General features: G+C 46.7%; 1 protein-coding gene, 1 long non-coding RNA gene and 2 pseudogenes across 3 annotated transcripts; 1 reads left to right on the top strand and 3 right to left on the bottom strand.

Annotated features, from left to right (window-relative positions):
• Window positions 1–1,066: 1,066 nt before the first annotated feature.
• Window positions 1,067–2,428, top strand: LOC119332134. 2 transcript variants are annotated; one of them, XM_037605304.1, is made up of 2 exons: window positions 1,067–1,412; window positions 1,927–2,428. In XM_037605304.1, exons 1-2 carry the CDS (start codon window positions 1,073–1,075, stop codon window positions 1,932–1,934), a joined length of 348 nt encoding a protein of 115 aa, XP_037461201.1. In that variant the 5' UTR covers window positions 1,067–1,072; the 3' UTR covers window positions 1,935–2,428. The 2 variants fall into 2 exon arrangements, with proteins under 2 accessions (XP_037461201.1, XP_037461200.1); XM_037605303.1 differs by having other exon boundaries at window positions 1,485–2,422.
• Window positions 2,429–6,238: 3,810 nt separating this feature from the next.
• LOC119334912 lies at window positions 6,239–6,350 on the bottom strand (annotated as a pseudogene).
• A 2,260-nt stretch (window positions 6,351–8,610) lies between these two features.
• Window positions 8,611–17,491, bottom strand: LOC119332876 (annotated as a pseudogene).
• Window positions 9,873–12,934, bottom strand: LOC119331729. The gene is made up of 2 exons (XR_005160625.1): window positions 11,601–12,934; window positions 9,873–11,016 (listed from the first exon to the last, which is right to left on the bottom strand). It is a non-coding gene; the product is annotated as an uncharacterized LOC119331729 (long non-coding RNA).
• Window positions 17,492–18,471: the final 980 nt, after the last annotated feature.

Below are 18,471 nucleotides of genomic sequence, written 5' to 3'. Positions count from 1 at the left end.
TCAGTAATACATCATAAAGTGTGGCTTGCGCTCTGGGACACTTGCGCGTCAAAATCCACACATGGAGGCTGATGAGAAATGGATTGGCCCTAGGAAAGGAACTAGACAGGCGCAAGATTAAGAAGGCTGTGGTCTGTGTTGCATGTGGAAGGGAGGAGGACGTGATGCACAGGTTTTGGAGATGCCCTCACTCGGCATGTTTCTGGAAAATGATGCGCTCGGAAATGGGTGTCCCGGTGGCGATCCCGCCGGTGTATGTTGACTCCCAGAGCGCGTTACAGCGTTGGATGATTGAATGGCTAGCGGAAGCATCGTCAGATCAGAGAGAGGTGATGATCCAGAGCTTGTATGGCCTGTGGCTTGCTAGGAACGAGGCAAGGGATGGGAAGAGAATAGTAGAGCCACTAGCTGTTGCAAAAACGGTGTGCTCATATATGAATGAATGGCGAGCTGTGCAGGTCATACGGGAGAAGACTCATTTGTCACCCAACCACACTGTGCGTTGGCATCCACCGACGGACGGATGGCATAAAGCGAACTCAGATGGAGCTACACTCAAGGCGGGGGAAAGGAGTGGAGGAGGCGTGGTAATTCGTGATCACCACGGTGCTTTCCGGGCTGCTGCATGTCATTGTTTTGCCTCGACGTCAGACCCGGAGATCGCGGAGATCCTTGCATGCCGACAAGCAGTGAAACTTGCAAGGGAGCTGCATGTGGAGAAACTCGAGATGGAGTTGGACTGCAAGAATGTGGTTAACATGTTGAATGACCAGACCAAGAACCTGGGTGTAGCTGGACCGGTGGTGGAAGAGATCAAGGGCACGCTTCAAGATTTTGAGGCTCATAAAATTAGTTGGACGAGAAGATCAGCGAATAGCGCTCCGCATATTCTAGCAAAACTTGGTGTTAGTGATGAGTTGTGTAATGTGTGGCTTCAATCCCCGCCGGACTGCATTCTGCAGGTCGTTGCGGCGGAAATCCCAGACTTTGTTGAATAAATGAAACATGTTTCACCCCTCAAAAAAAAAAAAAAAGCCAGATAGCAGCGCTAATAGTACCGCCGTCGCCCTGCATGCCGAGCCGTGCCGCAGTCGCCCTCCATGCCGAGCCGTGCTGCCGTCGCCCTCCACCGCTCCAGAGCGGCGCCGCCGAGCACCCAAGTGACCGCAGCCGCCAATCACTCCAGGTCGGGGCCGTCGGCCGCCCTCCAGCCAGACCATTGCCGTCGTCGGCAACGGAAAGCGCAAGAGGAAGCAGTGCCTTCCCAAGGGTCCACCATGGCATCGTGCTCCTCTTCTCCACGGCCGTTCACGCTGGCGAGCATGGGGGGCTCCCGACCACGCCCTCCTCCCCGATGGCGGCGAGCACGGTGCCTCTCCACTTAGATCCGTGCCGGTGGAAACCCGATGCAGGTGAGATTTTCCTTGCCAATGTAGTGAATCTCTCTTTCTGCTCAATGAGAACTGACGGTGGGTATTGTCCAGTTGTAAGTACGAAGCCAGATTTCCCCTCCCTCCTACATCCCCCATCCACCGAGTTAGTAATTCTTCCGTATTGCTGTTTTTTTTCTTTTGCTGCCAAATTGATGGAGGTGCTATTAGTGAAAGGATTGGAGACTGGTTCTAGCAGTGGTAGATTTTTCGAGAATTTCCTAGTGCTCGTGATTTGCAAAGGGTTTCAGCCAAGTTAGTGTACGTGTACCCTCCTATGATTAGTAAAATTTCGTGTGTCTGTATCCACCCTTTTTAGGTACATGGATCCATCTTTTTTTATTCAGGTTCAGACATTGCACAACTGAAGACATTTGTTATATAGCTCGAGAAAGTTTACTCACTATGGCTAACTGTTATTCCAGGATAATATGCAATGTTAAGTGCAATTATTTTCCTCATGCTACCACAATTTTTGCCAACATTAACTTTTCAGCTGCTTGATAGAATCATGGAAGGAACATACAGTGCAGTACGAGACGAGGGATGGTCTGATGATGTTGTCGAGATGAGTATGGTGCTCATACTGTTATCATTTTGTATTCAGAATCTTTGATGTTAAATGGTGGGGTGTTAAATGTAGCCCTCGATAAAAAATGGAGATTATACTACCATAGTTAGCTCCACTATAGAAAGTAACATAACCAGCCTGAAGTATGTGTATATCTATTACTCTTTAATAGTACATAAGCTTTTGAACCTAGGAAGTCATTGCCTCAGAGTTATGCCTGCTTAGATTAATGGTTGCTATGCTAACAAGATACAGTGAAAATTAACTTTGTTTCGAATACAGTGAGTATATGACCTTATAATTGTTTATGATTAGAATTAGCAAGGTCCCTTTACCCTCTTAATGTGTTTACACTTCCTCTAATGAAATAATATGCTGTCTATGAACCTTAACAATCGTCATCTCAGCTAAACATAAAAGGAAGAAGGCCCACCAGATTTGTTCGTAGTGCACATTGTTTTTTCTACAAAATATTGGAGTATCTGGATCACAAATCTGACCAAAAATGTTCAAACTTATCGATATTTTATTCTTGAAATTTTAAAGACAATGAATGCAATTTTTTAACTTAACCTGGCTTCCTGTTTTTTGTCCTGTGAATAAAAACAAAGCTTCACTACAAGCCGATTTTCTGGTGAATGAATTAAACTCAAGGTCTCTAGCAAAGGAATCAAGTTTTTCACCTTTTGTTGGAACTTGTGATTTTGAACATCATTTTATTTATTGCCAAGGATCACCGTGACACCTATGGTTGTATGCTCTTCTCATATCTTTATTATTTTCAAGATTACTATATAGTACACGAACTACCCTGTTTCATTGGTTCAGTTTATCGTCATTCATGTTAGGATTTTCTCTTGGCTTCCTGGTTCTTCTTTTCTTTGGCGAACTTGAACAACTCTATTAATGTGTCAAAACATAAAGTCTTCCTGTACAAGGCTACATATGTGTAATCAGGTATGCTATATATCACCTTTCATTCTTTTCCAAACGTGCTGCTGTATGACTTCTTTTAAGAACAAATTATTCAACTCAGTGGACCTTGAATAGTTGAATGTCTGATATAACTTCACAATGACCTTTCTTACTCTGGTTATATTTTTCCATTTGTACCACAGTAAGGCACCTCACTTTCTGATTTCTGAGTCAAATGCTTTACCTGATGTCGGGTTCTCTCTTCAGACATACATGAAACAGTTCTTCACAAGATCATGATTGTATACATATAAAAAAAAATCTTCTTCTCATATCTTATTTGGCCCCTCTACAGCGTATGTAAAAAGTTGTCGGTGGTCCGCCACGCCTCTGCCTGCTAGTACTGGTAAATTCTTACTAGGCAACTAGATGTGCTTAATTTGTGTGTCTTGTCTAGTTCTTCCACTCTAACAAGGCCATACATAATGTTGTTGTAAGATGAAAGTCCGGACATTATTTAGCTTTTAAACTTACAGTATACTGCTCCTACAGTGTTGTGAGATTGAAGGTCCAAGATACTACACTTCAATACAGATCTTTATCATTATTTGAGAAGTAAACTTTTAATCGGCAGTAGAGTTGTATGTAGTAAACTCTGGAATTTCTTGATTAATTTTCTGTATCTATGACTGCAATGGTTACAGATTGATCTTTACTTGCAATCTAATTTGCATGTTTGTGTGTGTTCTTCAGGAATCATGATACTACTTTGTGATCTGATTGGTGAAAGGGTATTTTGTACGGTTCTCTCATATCCGACTTGTCTTTTTCTCTCTATATAAAGTAGCATTGAAAATGTTCTTTTATTTCCTCTGACCTCTCAGAAGCTCACACCTGAATATCATGATATATGCCTTTAAGAAAACTCTGTATGTTCTTTTGAGTTAAACCAAACACCAAACATTTTAGTTTCTATACTTCTGTCAGTCAATGCTGGAAAAATGTTTGAATTTTTTTGTTGTACTAGTTGCCTTTGTGTGCTCATACAAAAATACTAGATCCTATGATGTCAAAAATTCATACAGGTTGTGGATGACCCTTCTTTTTTCTCGAACGTTGTTCCTATTGTCTTATGTGCAGTTTTTTCAAACAGAGTTTGATGAGTCTTCACTATCAGGAAACTAAACTTAATATTAGAGGCAATCACACCATGCCATTACGGGTTTAATTATTTGTCCAGACCTGAAACTGTTGTCATGCTTTCCAGGAAGGGCAACTAGATGTGCTTAATTCATGTGCCCGGGCTTGAAACTGCGGACATTTTTTAGCTTTTTATTAAATCAAATATTCACTCGATGCCTTGAAGGGAAATTTGTTGAGAAAATGTTGGGCGGTGCATCTTTGTAGATTCTGAGTATCGTAATAAATGTAATGGATATAATGTTTTCTAATACATGACTTTTAATTTATGTCTTCCTGTCCAGGTTGAAAATGTTCCTGTAAGATTCATTAAGACGCCTTGCCGTAACCATATGCTCTGAGCTCACACAGAAGAACTTACAGGCTTTACTCTTTGTGTTTGTTACATCTTGTACTGTCGGATGTCTAGAGACTAAAGATGCTAAATTATGAGGGAAGTCTTCATGTGTAATCAATGAATTGAAAACATTGTAAAATATTTGATGATCAGAATTTATAATATATATGCGATGTGCATCTGCATAATCTTTTTGCTTTATTTGAATGGATGTCATCTTTTGAATTGGGGTGTGTATGTAAATGTGAAATAAATGTAATACTAGAGTCTAATAGCCTTATTAATTGGGATACTTGGCACCCCTGGCCCATCATTTGCCGGGAAAGCTGATGATTGCTGGCAAAAAATATCTGCCGGGAGAACAGGAACTGCCGGGAGAAGTTTCAGCATGATGGCATATAAACTGCTGGCACATCCCTATCTGCTGGGAATTATAATCCCCGGCAGCCGTTCTCGTGGCAGTTCTATCTGCCGGGAGAAAAACATTCCCGGCAGTTTGACTGCCCCTGTAAGTGCCTTGTCCCGGCAGTTTGACTGCCCTTACATCTGTGTTGTGGTGTAGTGTTTTCTACCAAATTGTTGTTCAACAAGCTTTTGGAATCCTTGTAAAATAGCAAAAACTTCAGATTTGAATTTGAGCAAGTATATCCAAGTGAATTTACTAAAATCGTCGATGAAGCTAACATAATATTTCTTTCTTCCAAAGGAATCTCTTGCATGACCCCATACATCACTGAAAATAAGCTCTTAAGGAGCATGAGAAACACTAGTTGACCTAGGATATGGTAGTTGATGACTCTTGGCACATTGACAAGCATCACAAACAGACTCTTCATTTGAACTATGAGACACGGTTTCCTTTATTCACTACTTGCTTAACAATGACCGAAGATGGATGTCCTAATCTTTGATGCCATCTTGGCAAGGATGGCTTGACGACGGAGTAGACTTGACGACGACGAAGACAACTAAGAGCTCCTGATGTGATGGGGTAGAGTCCTCCAACGCATCTACCGTGATGTATGAGCTCCCTCGTTGCCCGATCCTTTATAAAAAAATATTTAGGATGAGTTTCAAAGAAGACATTGTTATCTTCGGTTAGGCGAGACATAGATGCAAGATTTTTGTCGGCTTGGGGAACATGAATGACATCATTTAAGAAAAGATCACGTTTGCAAGTAGGGGAATTAATAATAGCTTGACCAATGTGATGTATATCCATACCTCCACCGCTTGCGGTGTGAATTTGATCTCCACGGTAGTACTTCTCACGAACAGCAAGGTTCTCAAGCTCGCTAGTGATATGATCCGTCGCACCGGAATCAGCGTACCAGACCATGCCGACATCTTCTTGCTATTCCCTGATCGCTACAGCTACATGACCTTCATCAGGGACGAAGTTCTCATCAAATCTGTGCCAACAGTCCATTACCTCATGCTCAGGCTTCTTACAGAGCTGGAAACGAGATCGACGAGTATTGGAGGAGGAAGCGCCGCTGCCTGCATGCTGTCCATAGCCAGAGCTGCCTCCACTTGGATTCTTACCATAGCCATCGCCTGCATGCTGGCCATAGCCTCCGCTCCCTGTGCCTGAACCTGGACGAGCATACTGGGGGGCGCCGCGCCAGCGGCCACTGCTGCTCTTGGCACGGCCGCGACCCTGGTGACCGCACCCTCGGCCACCTGTTGCGTGCCCGTGAGATGCGGCGTTAGCAGAAGACTGTCTTGGGTTCAGGCCGTGAAGCATGTTGATGCGGACGTCGAAGGAGAGGAGTTGGCTGTAGAGCTCTTGCACCATGACTGGTTCCACACGGGCAGCAAGGGCGGAGACGATGGGGTTGTAGTCGAGATCAAGGCCGGCGAGGATGTGGGACATGATATCACCATCGGAGAGGGCTGGTCCAGCGCAGGCAATCTCATCCGTGAGAGACTTGGTGTTGGTGAGGAAGTCCGCCACGCTTGAGTTGCCCTTCTTCAGATTATGCAGCGCAGTTCGAGTATTGATCGATTGGGCTTGGGTTTGAGCAGCGAACGTGGCGTTGATGGCCGCCTAGAACTCGGCCGGCGTCTGAAGTGTGACAACCTAGGCTAGGACTTCTCGGGAGAGGGACCCCATGAGGTACCCTTGTAGCTGTTGTTGATGCGCATACCAGAGAACATGCGCCATATTGACGCATTGCTCTTCTTTCCGTTCCTTGGTGACGGTGATGGTGATCGGTGGCACAGGCTCGCCGGATCAAGGAAGTGTTGCATCTGTGTGCCCATGATTTGCGGCAACACGATGGCCTTCCATAGGAGAAAATTGCTCCTGGTTAGCTTCTCTTGCGGTGGGGATCCAATGGACGGGGCGTGGGTAGTGCTGAATGATGGGGCGAAGATGGAGGAGGATGAATTGGTGGTGAGGGCACTCATGGTGCTGACGAGGGCGGAGGAGGTAGTTCCGGTCATGGCTTTCGCTAGGGCTAGATGCAGTGGCGGTGCCAAGAACAAAATGATGTGTAGTCACTTCCAAGTTGTGTAGTCAAATGTACATACTTTTATGTTTTTTTTGCATGATTTATACTTACTGTATGATGTTTTTGCCAAAGAGCTATGTAGTCAAGTGACTACACGGCCTATACGTGGCTTCGCCACTGGCTAGATGGATTTTCGATCTAGGAGGAAGAGGCTCTGATGACCATGGAAACTATTGATAGGAAGCGTAGAACCCCTGAGGACCGCGTGTGTTGTATTAATAGGAGACAAGCCTTGGCGTACAAGTAGTTAGCGATCGCTAGGATACACCACGAGAGTTTACAGGAGATCGGGAGAAGGTAAAACAGAAGAAGAGATAGAAAAGGATTACAAGAGTTTAAACATCTTTCTGATCTCTGAAACTATTCTAACAAGGGAAGGTTCAGGTCCACACATTGACAAGACTAGTCCATGGCGCGGTGTGGAAGTAGAATGCTAGGGCGTGCTACTGCTGTTGCGGAGGACCAGGCTGGCTGGCGCCGCCATTGCCGCAGCAGCCATTCATATTAGGGGACCCGGACTGATGAGGGGGCTGCGGTGTTACCGGCTTGCTAGACGTTGCGCAGACGAGGCCATGATCTTGGTGGTGCGCGCCATGCAACATTCCCCGAGCTTGAACAAGTTGGTGGTGTTGGCAAACATCTGGTCGTCGAGGAGGCAGAGGTTGGAGGCGGCCCGACTCATCAAGTTAGAGAGGACACCATGGTCGGTGAATGATGATCGGAGAGCTGACTTGGCACATCTCATCAGCGAGAACCTTCAGGTCGGTGTAATAGTCGGAGACGATCATGGTGCCCTGAGGTAGGACTACCCGTATAATTCATGCGAGAGGAGATGGTGCGCAAAGACGGTAGTCAGGGAAGATACCGATGATCACCGTCCAGGTTGTGCACGGCATGCGGTCTGCCCAGATTATAACAGTTTGGATCACCCATGCCACAGACACACAGAGCCAGCGGAGGATGATGGAGTCGATGACAGCTGGACCCATTTGTCAGATTTTGTGTCAACACTGGCTCAATTGAATTTTAGTGTTTTTGAAATTATTTTTACTAAAACCAGTGGTTTTTCGGAAATACGACACTGCATCTAATAGTTCTATAATCATGTACAATCCAAGTCGGAAACGATCCCTATTATCAACTTTGAAACCAACATGCATATAAATTTTATTTTATTTTGTATGATTTTGGTGTTCCTCGCAGCCCTTCTGGCATGCGTAAGCAAAACCAAAATTCAACGAGTCAGAAGTACAACATGAAAAAAAAAATACTTCAATGAAAAACAAATTATGCCTGATGCAACATCTAAAACCAATTGAGCCTGATGCTCCACTGATATAACTTTCACAGTAGTAGTTAGTCAGGGCACACAATGCAAGCAACATACATAACACTGGATTAACGATAAAACACCATCTTGCTGAACCAAGAGACAGGAAACCGAGCACAAAGTAGTCAACTTCCATGTGGCGGCCACTGCGGCCACCAGCGCCCCAGTTACGTTTCAGGCCCTGTATTGAACCAGCACACTTGTGATGTAACACACAGATCAAGATCAAGGAGTGCGGAATAATTTACGCACGTAAAAAACATATAGTGGCGAAAATAAAATGAAAATGAAATGAAGAGGCAGACACACCATCAGACGACATTAACGGCAAAAGGCGTCCGGACCGAGTGCACGCCATCCGACCAGGTGACGGCGCCGTACGCGTACCCCTTCCTGGCCCCGGCTTGAGCGAAAGCTCACCTCGTATGACGCCGTGGCCCATCGCCTAGAGAACAGCAACCGCTTAGGCGACACCTTCACCAAGAGGCCCGGCGGCGCCTCGACGGTCACCGCGTACGTCGCGTTAGACTGCCCGACGTTCGTGGCGGTGCGCGACACTGCGAACGGCTTCCCGGCCGCGAGCCGTGGCACCGAGATGGACGGGTAGTTGACGCTCTTCGCGATGAGGTCCGGCGAGGGTGCGCCACGCGGGCAGGTGAACTGGGCGTCGCCGGTGACCTTGCGGATGACCTTGTCCTTGTAGCCCTGGTAGCAGAGGAAGTTGAGGTAGTCCCTTGTGGTGGTGTCGAACACCAGGCCCGGACTGAGCGCCCGAAGCGGTAGGATCTCGCCAGCACCCATGTCGTGTCCGGTGGCCACCGCGCCACTGCTGCTCGCCACCGGCTGTCCAAGGTTGTTCCTCACCGTCGCTGTATCCAGCAACAACCTCGGTTAATCGCTTTAGTTAGAAATGCAATCGACCTCTTTGCTTTGCTTTCACAGAGGCACGCACCTGTGGTCATGAGAGCGGATCTTATGATGGATGGGGACCAGCCCGGGTGGGCCGACTTGAGGAAAGCACCGGCGCCGGCGACGTGCGGGCAAGCCATGGAAGTGCCGGACTTGATGGAGAATGACGAGGGCGTCTTGCCGGCGGGGACGTCCTCCATGTTCATGGGCGGCATCGCGGCGAGGATGCTGACCCGGGCGCCATCAGATCGGGCTTGAGGATGGCTGGCAGCAGGGCCGCGCGCTGAGAAGGACGCCACCACGGGCGCAGGCTTGAACAACCTGACGTCCTTTGTGCGGAGGATCACAGCCGTCGGATTCCTGAAATATCGATAGTTCGATCATCGTTCATTTCAATTCTTTGCAAACACTAGTAATCATGCACGTGCAACGCACGTATAATTGCAAAAAGAAATTTTCCAATTTATCCTAGTTAGGAGACAATTATTTCAATAAAATGATCAAGTGCAATAATGTAACTCCAATCTTAATTTGAGCTAAATATAGCTTTGCAGATATTTTTCTTTCCATATGAGCACCATGTCTCCCGCCGAACATGCACACGCAATGGACTTCTCAACCATACAGACAGACTTAACAAAAACACATTACATACAACAGCACCTTAGTCAATTTCGTCACACAGATTGATAGTCAAGTAACACACAGACAGAAACTTGGTCATAGGCTCTGGATCCATATTATACAACAAAATGTGAAAGTAAGTTAGACATGAAATCTCAAAACTGTACCAAACTAAGTGCATAGACATGAAAAAAAAATGCTTTGCTCCAAACATGTGTGATTGAGTTACATGTTCAGAGTAGGTTACACATCCCAAGCAATAAAACTCCAGGTACCTACTTGGTTCCAAGGAAACAAAACTGCATACTGTTCATACTATACTAACTAATATGAAATAACAACAGTGCCGGATTGTAGCACCATTATGCACATTATTATGGTTCAAGAATAATCTATAGTTCCATGTCATTTTTGCAAGGAATACAAATTATAAATCGGGAAGGAAAATAAAACTGTATTGTGTTTGTTGTGTAAAGAACAATTATTATGGACCAGATACATTTTACTGCTGACCTTGGCTCAAAAATTGGAAGAGAATAAACAAGAGTACAAAATAAAACACTGGGGGCTTAGTGACCTAAGTGCCATGTCATAACCTATGTAATGCTTTTGGAAGTATACCAGAGTGTTCCTTTTGTGAGAGCAGGGGAACTTGCAAAGAATGTTTTCATGTAAATGAACGAAATTGATCTTGTTCCTAATTATAAAATATTTTTAAACATTTTGCCCTTTTTAACATGCTATATACTCAGTACCCAAACAAAATCATGTAGCAACCGAAAAGGTATAGGCAGAACACGTACTCTATCAGAAGTGAACTTTGGTTCCGACAAAATCTAGGTTGAGGCTTTGAGTACATTTGCAAGAACACACGCATATCCAGAATGTTTAGCTGATATATCATTTCAGAGAAAATCTGCACCACTGGGGAAATAGCAAGCTATCTGATGGATATAATTTTTGCTCAGCCAAATATCAGACAAAATCTGAAGTAATAACTGAAATTGAGAAGGCCATAAGAAATCACTGTGCAGCTACATCTTCAACTATACACATAACATAGCAATATTGGGCACTACAGGCAAAGATATGATAAGATGAAGATGCTCCTCTGATCGTCTGAACTGACAAGCTGACATATAACAGTCATTTTTTCTTTGAGAAAATTTAATAGATGCACATCACTGCAAAAAGATTGGGAAATTTAATAGGTCGACAAAAAATTCTGAAAAAAAACAGTCAATAAAATAGGCATATGTCAAGGTTATTTGCATCAACATAACAAATGATATACCATCAAAAACATCATCTCAAATATCAAATATGTAAGCTTCACAAATTGCCTATGCAAGTATATACACCACTAAGTTTGTTCGCATGATCCAGCATCACGTCTTTGTACAATAATGCCATACAACGGTGTCATTTAACCAAATACATTAATTTCAAGAGGGTTCGAAAATTTGGTATTTGTGCATTTGTTTTTGGCACAAATCTCTCTCTGACTGAAAAAATCACGCAATGATCATTATCAAATAGGCGTTGCAAACTCACTCCAATAGCATTACCAAAATACCAAAAATATTCCTAGCAATCCTTGAAGATAGAGGGGGCATTTCATCATGTCACAATCTAGTCGTTGGAATCAGTTCTTCAATAAGACAGTAGCGATAATTGTTGTAGATAAAGTAGACATTTCTCCAAGGAATTTTCATGTATTTTGAAAATGAAGCGTCAAATGGAATAGTGAAAAACAAGGAAACCACACCTTGACGTTCCAGATCTAGGAAGCATTAGATGTAGTGGTTGATTGCAAGTAGATAACCGTTGCAGTACAGTGTGAATAAAAAACAGACAGAAAAATCTTATTATTTATGAACCGTGGTTCCACTTCCTTCCTTATAGTAGCAAGCATGATGAAGTACCTTTGACTGGAAAGAAAAGATGTCTTCAGTAAGTTTTGCTGTATTGTCAGTTTATTATTTGCAAATTACACGAAATCCGATAAGCCATGCAAGAGACCACTACATAGTTGAAGCTTATCATCAGTAAACCTCGCATTCGATTTCTCACTATCAATTGCACAGGAGAGTATAATCCACAGGAATTTCGAAAGTGAAGGAAATCAGTGAGCGGAGATGGGGGTGGAGAGCTGACCGACAGTGGAAGAGGCCTTTGAGATTGGTGTGGCTCACGCGGAGGAGCATATCTTCCTGAATGTAAAATTAATAAAAGCCTAGTCAACCCAATTGCACAACACAAACCAATCTCCTTTTTTTCAGATGGTAGATGTCAATAGCATCTCATTCAACTTGACAGGAAATGGCACTTCTGAAGAATGTCAAACAATACGCATGCCTAGCACTACTTCTGAAGAATGTCAAACAATACGCATGCCTGTAATTGACAGTTCCCATTTCAGACCCCCGTTCACCATATTTAGTGATAAGAACGTCTGACCTGGACGGATCCTCTAATAAAACCAACGCCAGCTTCCAATTCCTTCACCAAAGGCATGCCACCTCCAAGATGTTATTAGCAGAGAAAAGCAACTGCGTACCTCTGGAACAATTAGATCAAAATATCACTGCACGATTCAGAGCGGTTTGCCTGACGCATTCGGAGCGGGAGGCACTGCTTGGTGCCGACGTCGATGCGCGGCACGATGTCCATGAGCGGATCCGGTAGCAGGCGGGGCGACCTCTCTGCGGCGACCTCGTCCTCCTCCCCGCATCTGACAGGGCTATCAGGCGAGACCACAGAGGAGCGGCAGGCGTCGACCCGCGACACACGCGTAAGGAGAGGCCGCCGGCTAGAGGTGTGTGGTGACGGCGTGCGTGGGGCGACGGCAGATAGGAGGAGCGGCGGTGAAGGTGGCGTCGAGGAGGGCCGGCGGTGGGGCGGCGCAGGTCACTGGCTTGAGAGCATGCTCCGGCGGGCGATGCACCGGTGCGACGGCGGATAGGAGGAACGGTGGTGAAGATGGCGTCCAGGAGGGCCGGCGGTGGGGCGGCGCAGGTCGCCGGCGTGAGAGCATGCTTCGGCAGGCGACGCACCGGTGCGGCGGCGCGCGTGGCGCGGCGGCCGGTCGGACGGACGACGGCAGCGGGCGTGGTCTAGGCGAGGCCCAGCGGCGGCGGACGGTGCCAGATCGGGCAAGCAAGCCTGGCGCTCCTGAGGAGAAGATGAGATTAATTGGGAGGGAGATCGAGCGTGAGGCCTGGAGCAGAGAAATTAGCGGGATAAACAGCTCGGTAACGCGATTCGGGTGGAATCAATCTGGGACGCGGAGCGCTAGGACAATTGGCAGACCGCGGCGTCTGCTCGGCAGAACATCTGATCTAAACCGTTGATCTGGGTGGCAGACCATTTACATAATATGGACAGTAGGATATGTTTAATTTGATTTGATCGGAGGGTCCTGCTTATCCCGTGTACAATTTGTTGTGTGGCTTTAGAGGAGTTTATGTTTGCTCTTTTAATAGTAGTATAGAAGTATAGATGGACAAAACGTCCATCCGTGACTGTCCAGAGTACTACCCCGTCAAAAAAAAAGGATAAGAGGGAGTAGTAATAGGAGCATTTGTTTCATGACTCACTTGGTGGAATTAATGTACTGCAGTATGTGCGCACCGGCAACGGCGCCCACCTGGGAGAAGGGGAAGCTAGCGGTGTCGATCGGTGCCTCCATGGCCTTGTCGTCGATCAACACTAGCCCCCTCGCCCCAGAATCCTCCGCAACAAGCTTCTTTATCCGCCGTGTAATCCTCGAGTCTGTGCCGATGCACACCAGGATCTTCCCGGCCACCTTACGCTTGCGCAGCGATCGCGGATAACAGTTGCTACAGTGCAATGCAATTCATGAGTGGTGTGGTGAACAATCGATCAACTCTACAAATTCAAAAGAATGCATGGTCCCTTTGTGTGTATGTACCTTGCCTTAGACGCCGTTGTGCTCCGGGTTGCCGCTTGGGCCCCAAACACCATAGGGTAGCGCTCCCTGTCGAGGCTTCGGTTGGAGAAGTTTATGGCAGCACCCTGACATCCATGGCATGATAATTGACATGCCGCATCGTGTTGATATCGAGGGATAAGAAGCAGTCAAGCATGAAAAACAATGATGATGGCGCACTAGTGTATCGTACCTTGAAGACCTTCCTGTTGCCGAGGACAATGCTGGAGTGGAAGGCGCGGTCGATGGTCGAGGCGGCAACCGTGAGGATCCACGGCGCGGAGTTGACGACAGTGGATGGGTCGGGCCCATCGTTGCCAGCCGAGCAGACCACTAGGACGCCCCTCTAGTGTGCGTGGAATGCTCCGAGTGCGACGGAATCGGTGAGAAGGTCTGGCGTTGTATCGGTAGCGGTCTTGCCAATGGAGATGGAGATCACATCCACCCCGTCACTCACTGCGTCATCGATGGCCTTGAGTAGCGCCGAGCCGGAGCATCCGTTCTCGTCCTCGGTACACACCTTGTACGAGGCCACGCGTGCGGCCGGCGCGCCGCCCTTGGCTGCGCCCCAAGCCAAGCCGTAGTAGTCGGCACCCTCCACAATCGCGCCCGTGGCTGTTGACGCACAATGAGTGCCGTGACCAACGTCATCTCGAGGCGAGCCGGTCGACAGCGCCACCCTGGCTAGGGAGGCATTTGGCGCCGCCAAGCCGAGCTGATCGCCGTAGTACCGCGCACCGATGAGTTTCCTGCCAATGCAGGATTGCACATGTTTAATAAGCCTATATGTCATGCGATGCATATTTCAAAAGAAGGGGTGGGGGCGCGTTACTTGTTGCGGCTGCTCTTCTTGAAGCTTGGACCTTCCATGCACAACCCTCGCCACCTCGACGGCACGTCCCCCATCCCGTCATCATTGAAACTCGGTGACTCCGGCCAAATACCTGTGTCGATGACACCAACGATGACATCACCGGAGGCCTAGGGTGCTCCGCCGTCGGCACGGAAGCCGGACTGCATGTCAAGGAAGTCCCAGGACCGGGTAGTGTGTAGTTGCAGCACGGGGTCTCGGAACACCGACACCACTCTTTCGTGCGCTACGAAACAAAACAAAATCAGCGCATCAACTATATATGCCACCATTAACAAGAAACGAGTAGATGGACTGAAGACCGAACCAGAAAGCGCGAGGGCCTCCTCCTCAGTGAGCTCGGCAGCGAATCCCTCGAACGCATGGTGGTAGCTATGCGTCAGCCACCGTTGCTCCTGGGGTACAATGGACGCAAGCATCTCAAGGTGCGCGGCACGCATCATCTCCGCCAGCTTCACGCCACCACCTCCTGAAGGAGGACTCCCCATGTAGACGACATACGACTGAAATAACAAGGATACCCGACCCAAAATTATGCCATCAAACAAACCAACTTCAAGAGAAATGATATTCTACCTTGCAGTGGACGTGATATCCTGTTCATAAATCTATCATCCATCACTTATTTGAGATTTGTGCCACAATTTCTTGTTTATGTCAAAGTTTGATTTGTTTCACTGAGTTACAAATATATTTGATTAGTTTTTTTCTTGTCGTTTCAAAGTATATATCATAATGTTTTGATGTCTACCAATATATAAGATCGAGCGCACTTGTTTCAGAGTAAATTTGCTAGTACACAATGAAACATTACAATACAGTTTGAAACATGGATACAAACCAATATAGCATTATATATAATACTTTGAAACAAGACAATTTGATTCTCAGAATAAAAAAAGAGAAGAGTAACAAGGCTGCCGCAACATTACCTCTTTGGTGTGACGCGTTACGTGGGGCAGGTTGCAATCAAAAAAGAGAAGAGTAACAAGGCTGCCGCAACATTACCTGTTTGGTGTGCTGTGCTGCTTCCGCTGAGAGTAGGTGGTTGGCGATGAGCAGGAGGAGGAGCTTGAGCAAATGCCAGTGCGCGCGGTTCATCATTGTTCACTAGGACTAGTATGGATGGATCGACGGGGTGCATCCCAATTTGTAGCCCGAGTTGTTGTTCTTTTTGTAGTTTGTTTAACGGAATCCGAGTCATCGATCACGGAGAGCTTTTATGTTCCTTTTTCACCTGATGCACCACGTGCATATCTCTCTCTCTCTATCTCTCTCTCCCTCTCTCTCTCTAGCTTTAGTTGGTGGCTACCTGCTGCATGATTAGAGCTTAATTACAAGTGAGGTGGTCGCTGATCACCAAGATCCAAGATGCATAGCTAAATATTACTAGTAGATACGATCGAGACGAGTAGTATATATATTGTAGTCCTATATCGCAAGAAAAGTGGCCAATGGTGGCTGATCAGGATCGTAAAATCGGCCAATTTATGCAGAAAATGATCAGTTGCCATGCCGTCGCACGCTTTTACAGCTACCGCATTCATGTGGATAAGTGGCTGTGTTCTACCTAATCGATCTCGGTGGCTCGCATGCACGGCGTCCATCTTATCTGGACCCTTGGTGCTTACCTCGTGTTCTCGTGCTCACGTTGAAAAATGCACAATTAATTGAGAGTTTTTGGATGGGTGATGGATTCGAAGGTATTTTGGAGAAGCAAGGTGGACAAAGGCCACCGAATGCAGTGCAGCAGCCTTATCGAGATCGACGGCATGAATGCGTACACTGATCGCAGCTCAACCAGTCTCGCAAAGTATATCCTTCCTCCCCTTAACTCAGGGCTCAAGCAAGAAAATGCAGGCTCCCTCCTATCAGGCGTAATAAATAACGCCCAGTTCTCCAACTTCTATATCTGCAGTTCTTCATGATTAGCAGAATCGTCTAATGAGAAGTTGAAAGACTCACAGGAAAAGGTCAACCAGGAAACGCATGCTGCAGCAAACCACCAAGTCACCAAGCATTCCTTGTAATCAGTGGCGGAGCCAGGATTTTCGACATGGGTATGCAGAGTCAAAAAATAATTTTCTACACAACAATGTATGACTTAAAAAAGTTCATAATAATAACAACAAAACTATAAATTACTCTTTGGCTTTCAAACATCGATAGATACCGGTGTTGGTGTTGATGTCGAACTTATCTTCAACGCCTTTGAAGCTCTGTCCCATCAACGCTTCGAATCACGACACTTGTTCTTCGGTTTTAATATATATACAAAAATATACATGTTAGGTAGTGAGTTGGTGGCATCGCGGACAGTCTTACAAATTTGAATGTTGATAATTCTGGATTTTAGATGGATAAAATATGAAAATTCAACCTGTTTTTCTTGCACTTCTGCACAAGTTGTATAGCGAGCTAATGCAAATCACGCTCAAAATTGACTGGATGCTACAAGAGATTAATAAAAAAAATAGGAAATGAAGATAATCATCTATTCTCTACTAACAATTCGAAGATATAAAAAATAATAAACCGAATTGCGCACACCTCCGTTGAGGACTTGTCTGGTAGATGGCAGATGCGACTGGGAAGGAGGACATGGGCGGACTAAGCAGATCGATCGGCGAGAGGCGGCGATCTGCGACGGCCGAAAATTGATGCGGCGATTTGTTCGGATGGCTGACGCGGGCATGCGGCGTGGCGACGCCAAAATTCCACGATGCGGCGGTTGTGTCAGCGAAATCACAGGCTCGAGGCGTTGCCTTTTCTTTTCAGCGGTCGAGGCGCTGGCTCGGTGTCCTGGACTTCGATCAAATCGGCCAGTATTAAGCATCAAGGAAGCCCACTAGCATAGACGCATAGTACCAGCCCAATATAGGCCCATGTGGTGCTGAATCGTTCTTTCCATCGTTTCTACGTACAACTAGACAGCTACAAGATAAGGCGTACAGGCGCTTACATACTGAAACTTTCTTGCAAAAAACATTGGGTATGCATTGCATACCCTTGCATTAGCCTAGCTCCGCCCCTGCTTGTAATGGCAGCCTACAAACCTGTAACAACCCGGATGTAATTTACCTTATATGTATCCCAACTCTTGCCATTTCAGGTGCTAAGTTATTTTATTTCCTTGGGTTCGGGTTTTTGTCTCCGTGTGTTGTTGCCTTTGTCATGCATCTCATATCATGTCATCATGTACATTGAATTTGCATACGTGTTCGTCTCATGCATCCGAGCATTTTCCCCGTTGTCCGTTTTGCATTCCGGCGCTCCTATCTCCTCCGGTGCCCCTTTCTACCTCTTTTCGTGTGTGGGGGTTAAACATTTCCGGATTGGACCGAAACTTGCCAAGCGGCCTTGGTTTACTACCGGTAGACCGCCTGTCAAGTTTCGTGCCATTTGGACTTCGTTTGATACTCCAACGGTTAACCGAGGGGCCGAGAAGGCCTCGTGTGTGTTGCAGACCAACACCCCTCAAAAGTGGCCCAAAACCCAGTTAAACCCTCTCCATCATCTAGAGCGTTCGATCACGGTCGCGTGGCCGAAAACCGCACCTCATTTGGAGCTTCCTAGCTCCCTCTACCTATATAAAGGCATCCCCGAAAATCCCGGGTATCCTCTCCCCCCTAACCCTAAATTCCCCTCGCGCCGCGCCGGACGTGTCCGAAGCCGGCCGGACAAACCCGCCGCCGCCAACCGTGATCCGCCATGTGGCCTCGCCTCCGTCCCCGCGCCGCCAGGCCCACGCCCGGCCCCCACGGCCCACGTCGCCCCGCCGCCTCCATCTCGCGAGCGCCGCCGCCCGCGTCCTGC

The sequence above is a fragment of the Triticum dicoccoides genome, chromosome 7A, assembly GCF_002162155.2.
Source record: "Triticum dicoccoides isolate Atlit2015 ecotype Zavitan chromosome 7A, WEW_v2.0, whole genome shotgun sequence".
Taxonomy (NCBI): Eukaryota; Viridiplantae; Streptophyta; class Magnoliopsida; order Poales; family Poaceae; genus Triticum; species Triticum dicoccoides.
This window is presented reverse-complemented; position numbering and strand designations above follow the sequence as displayed.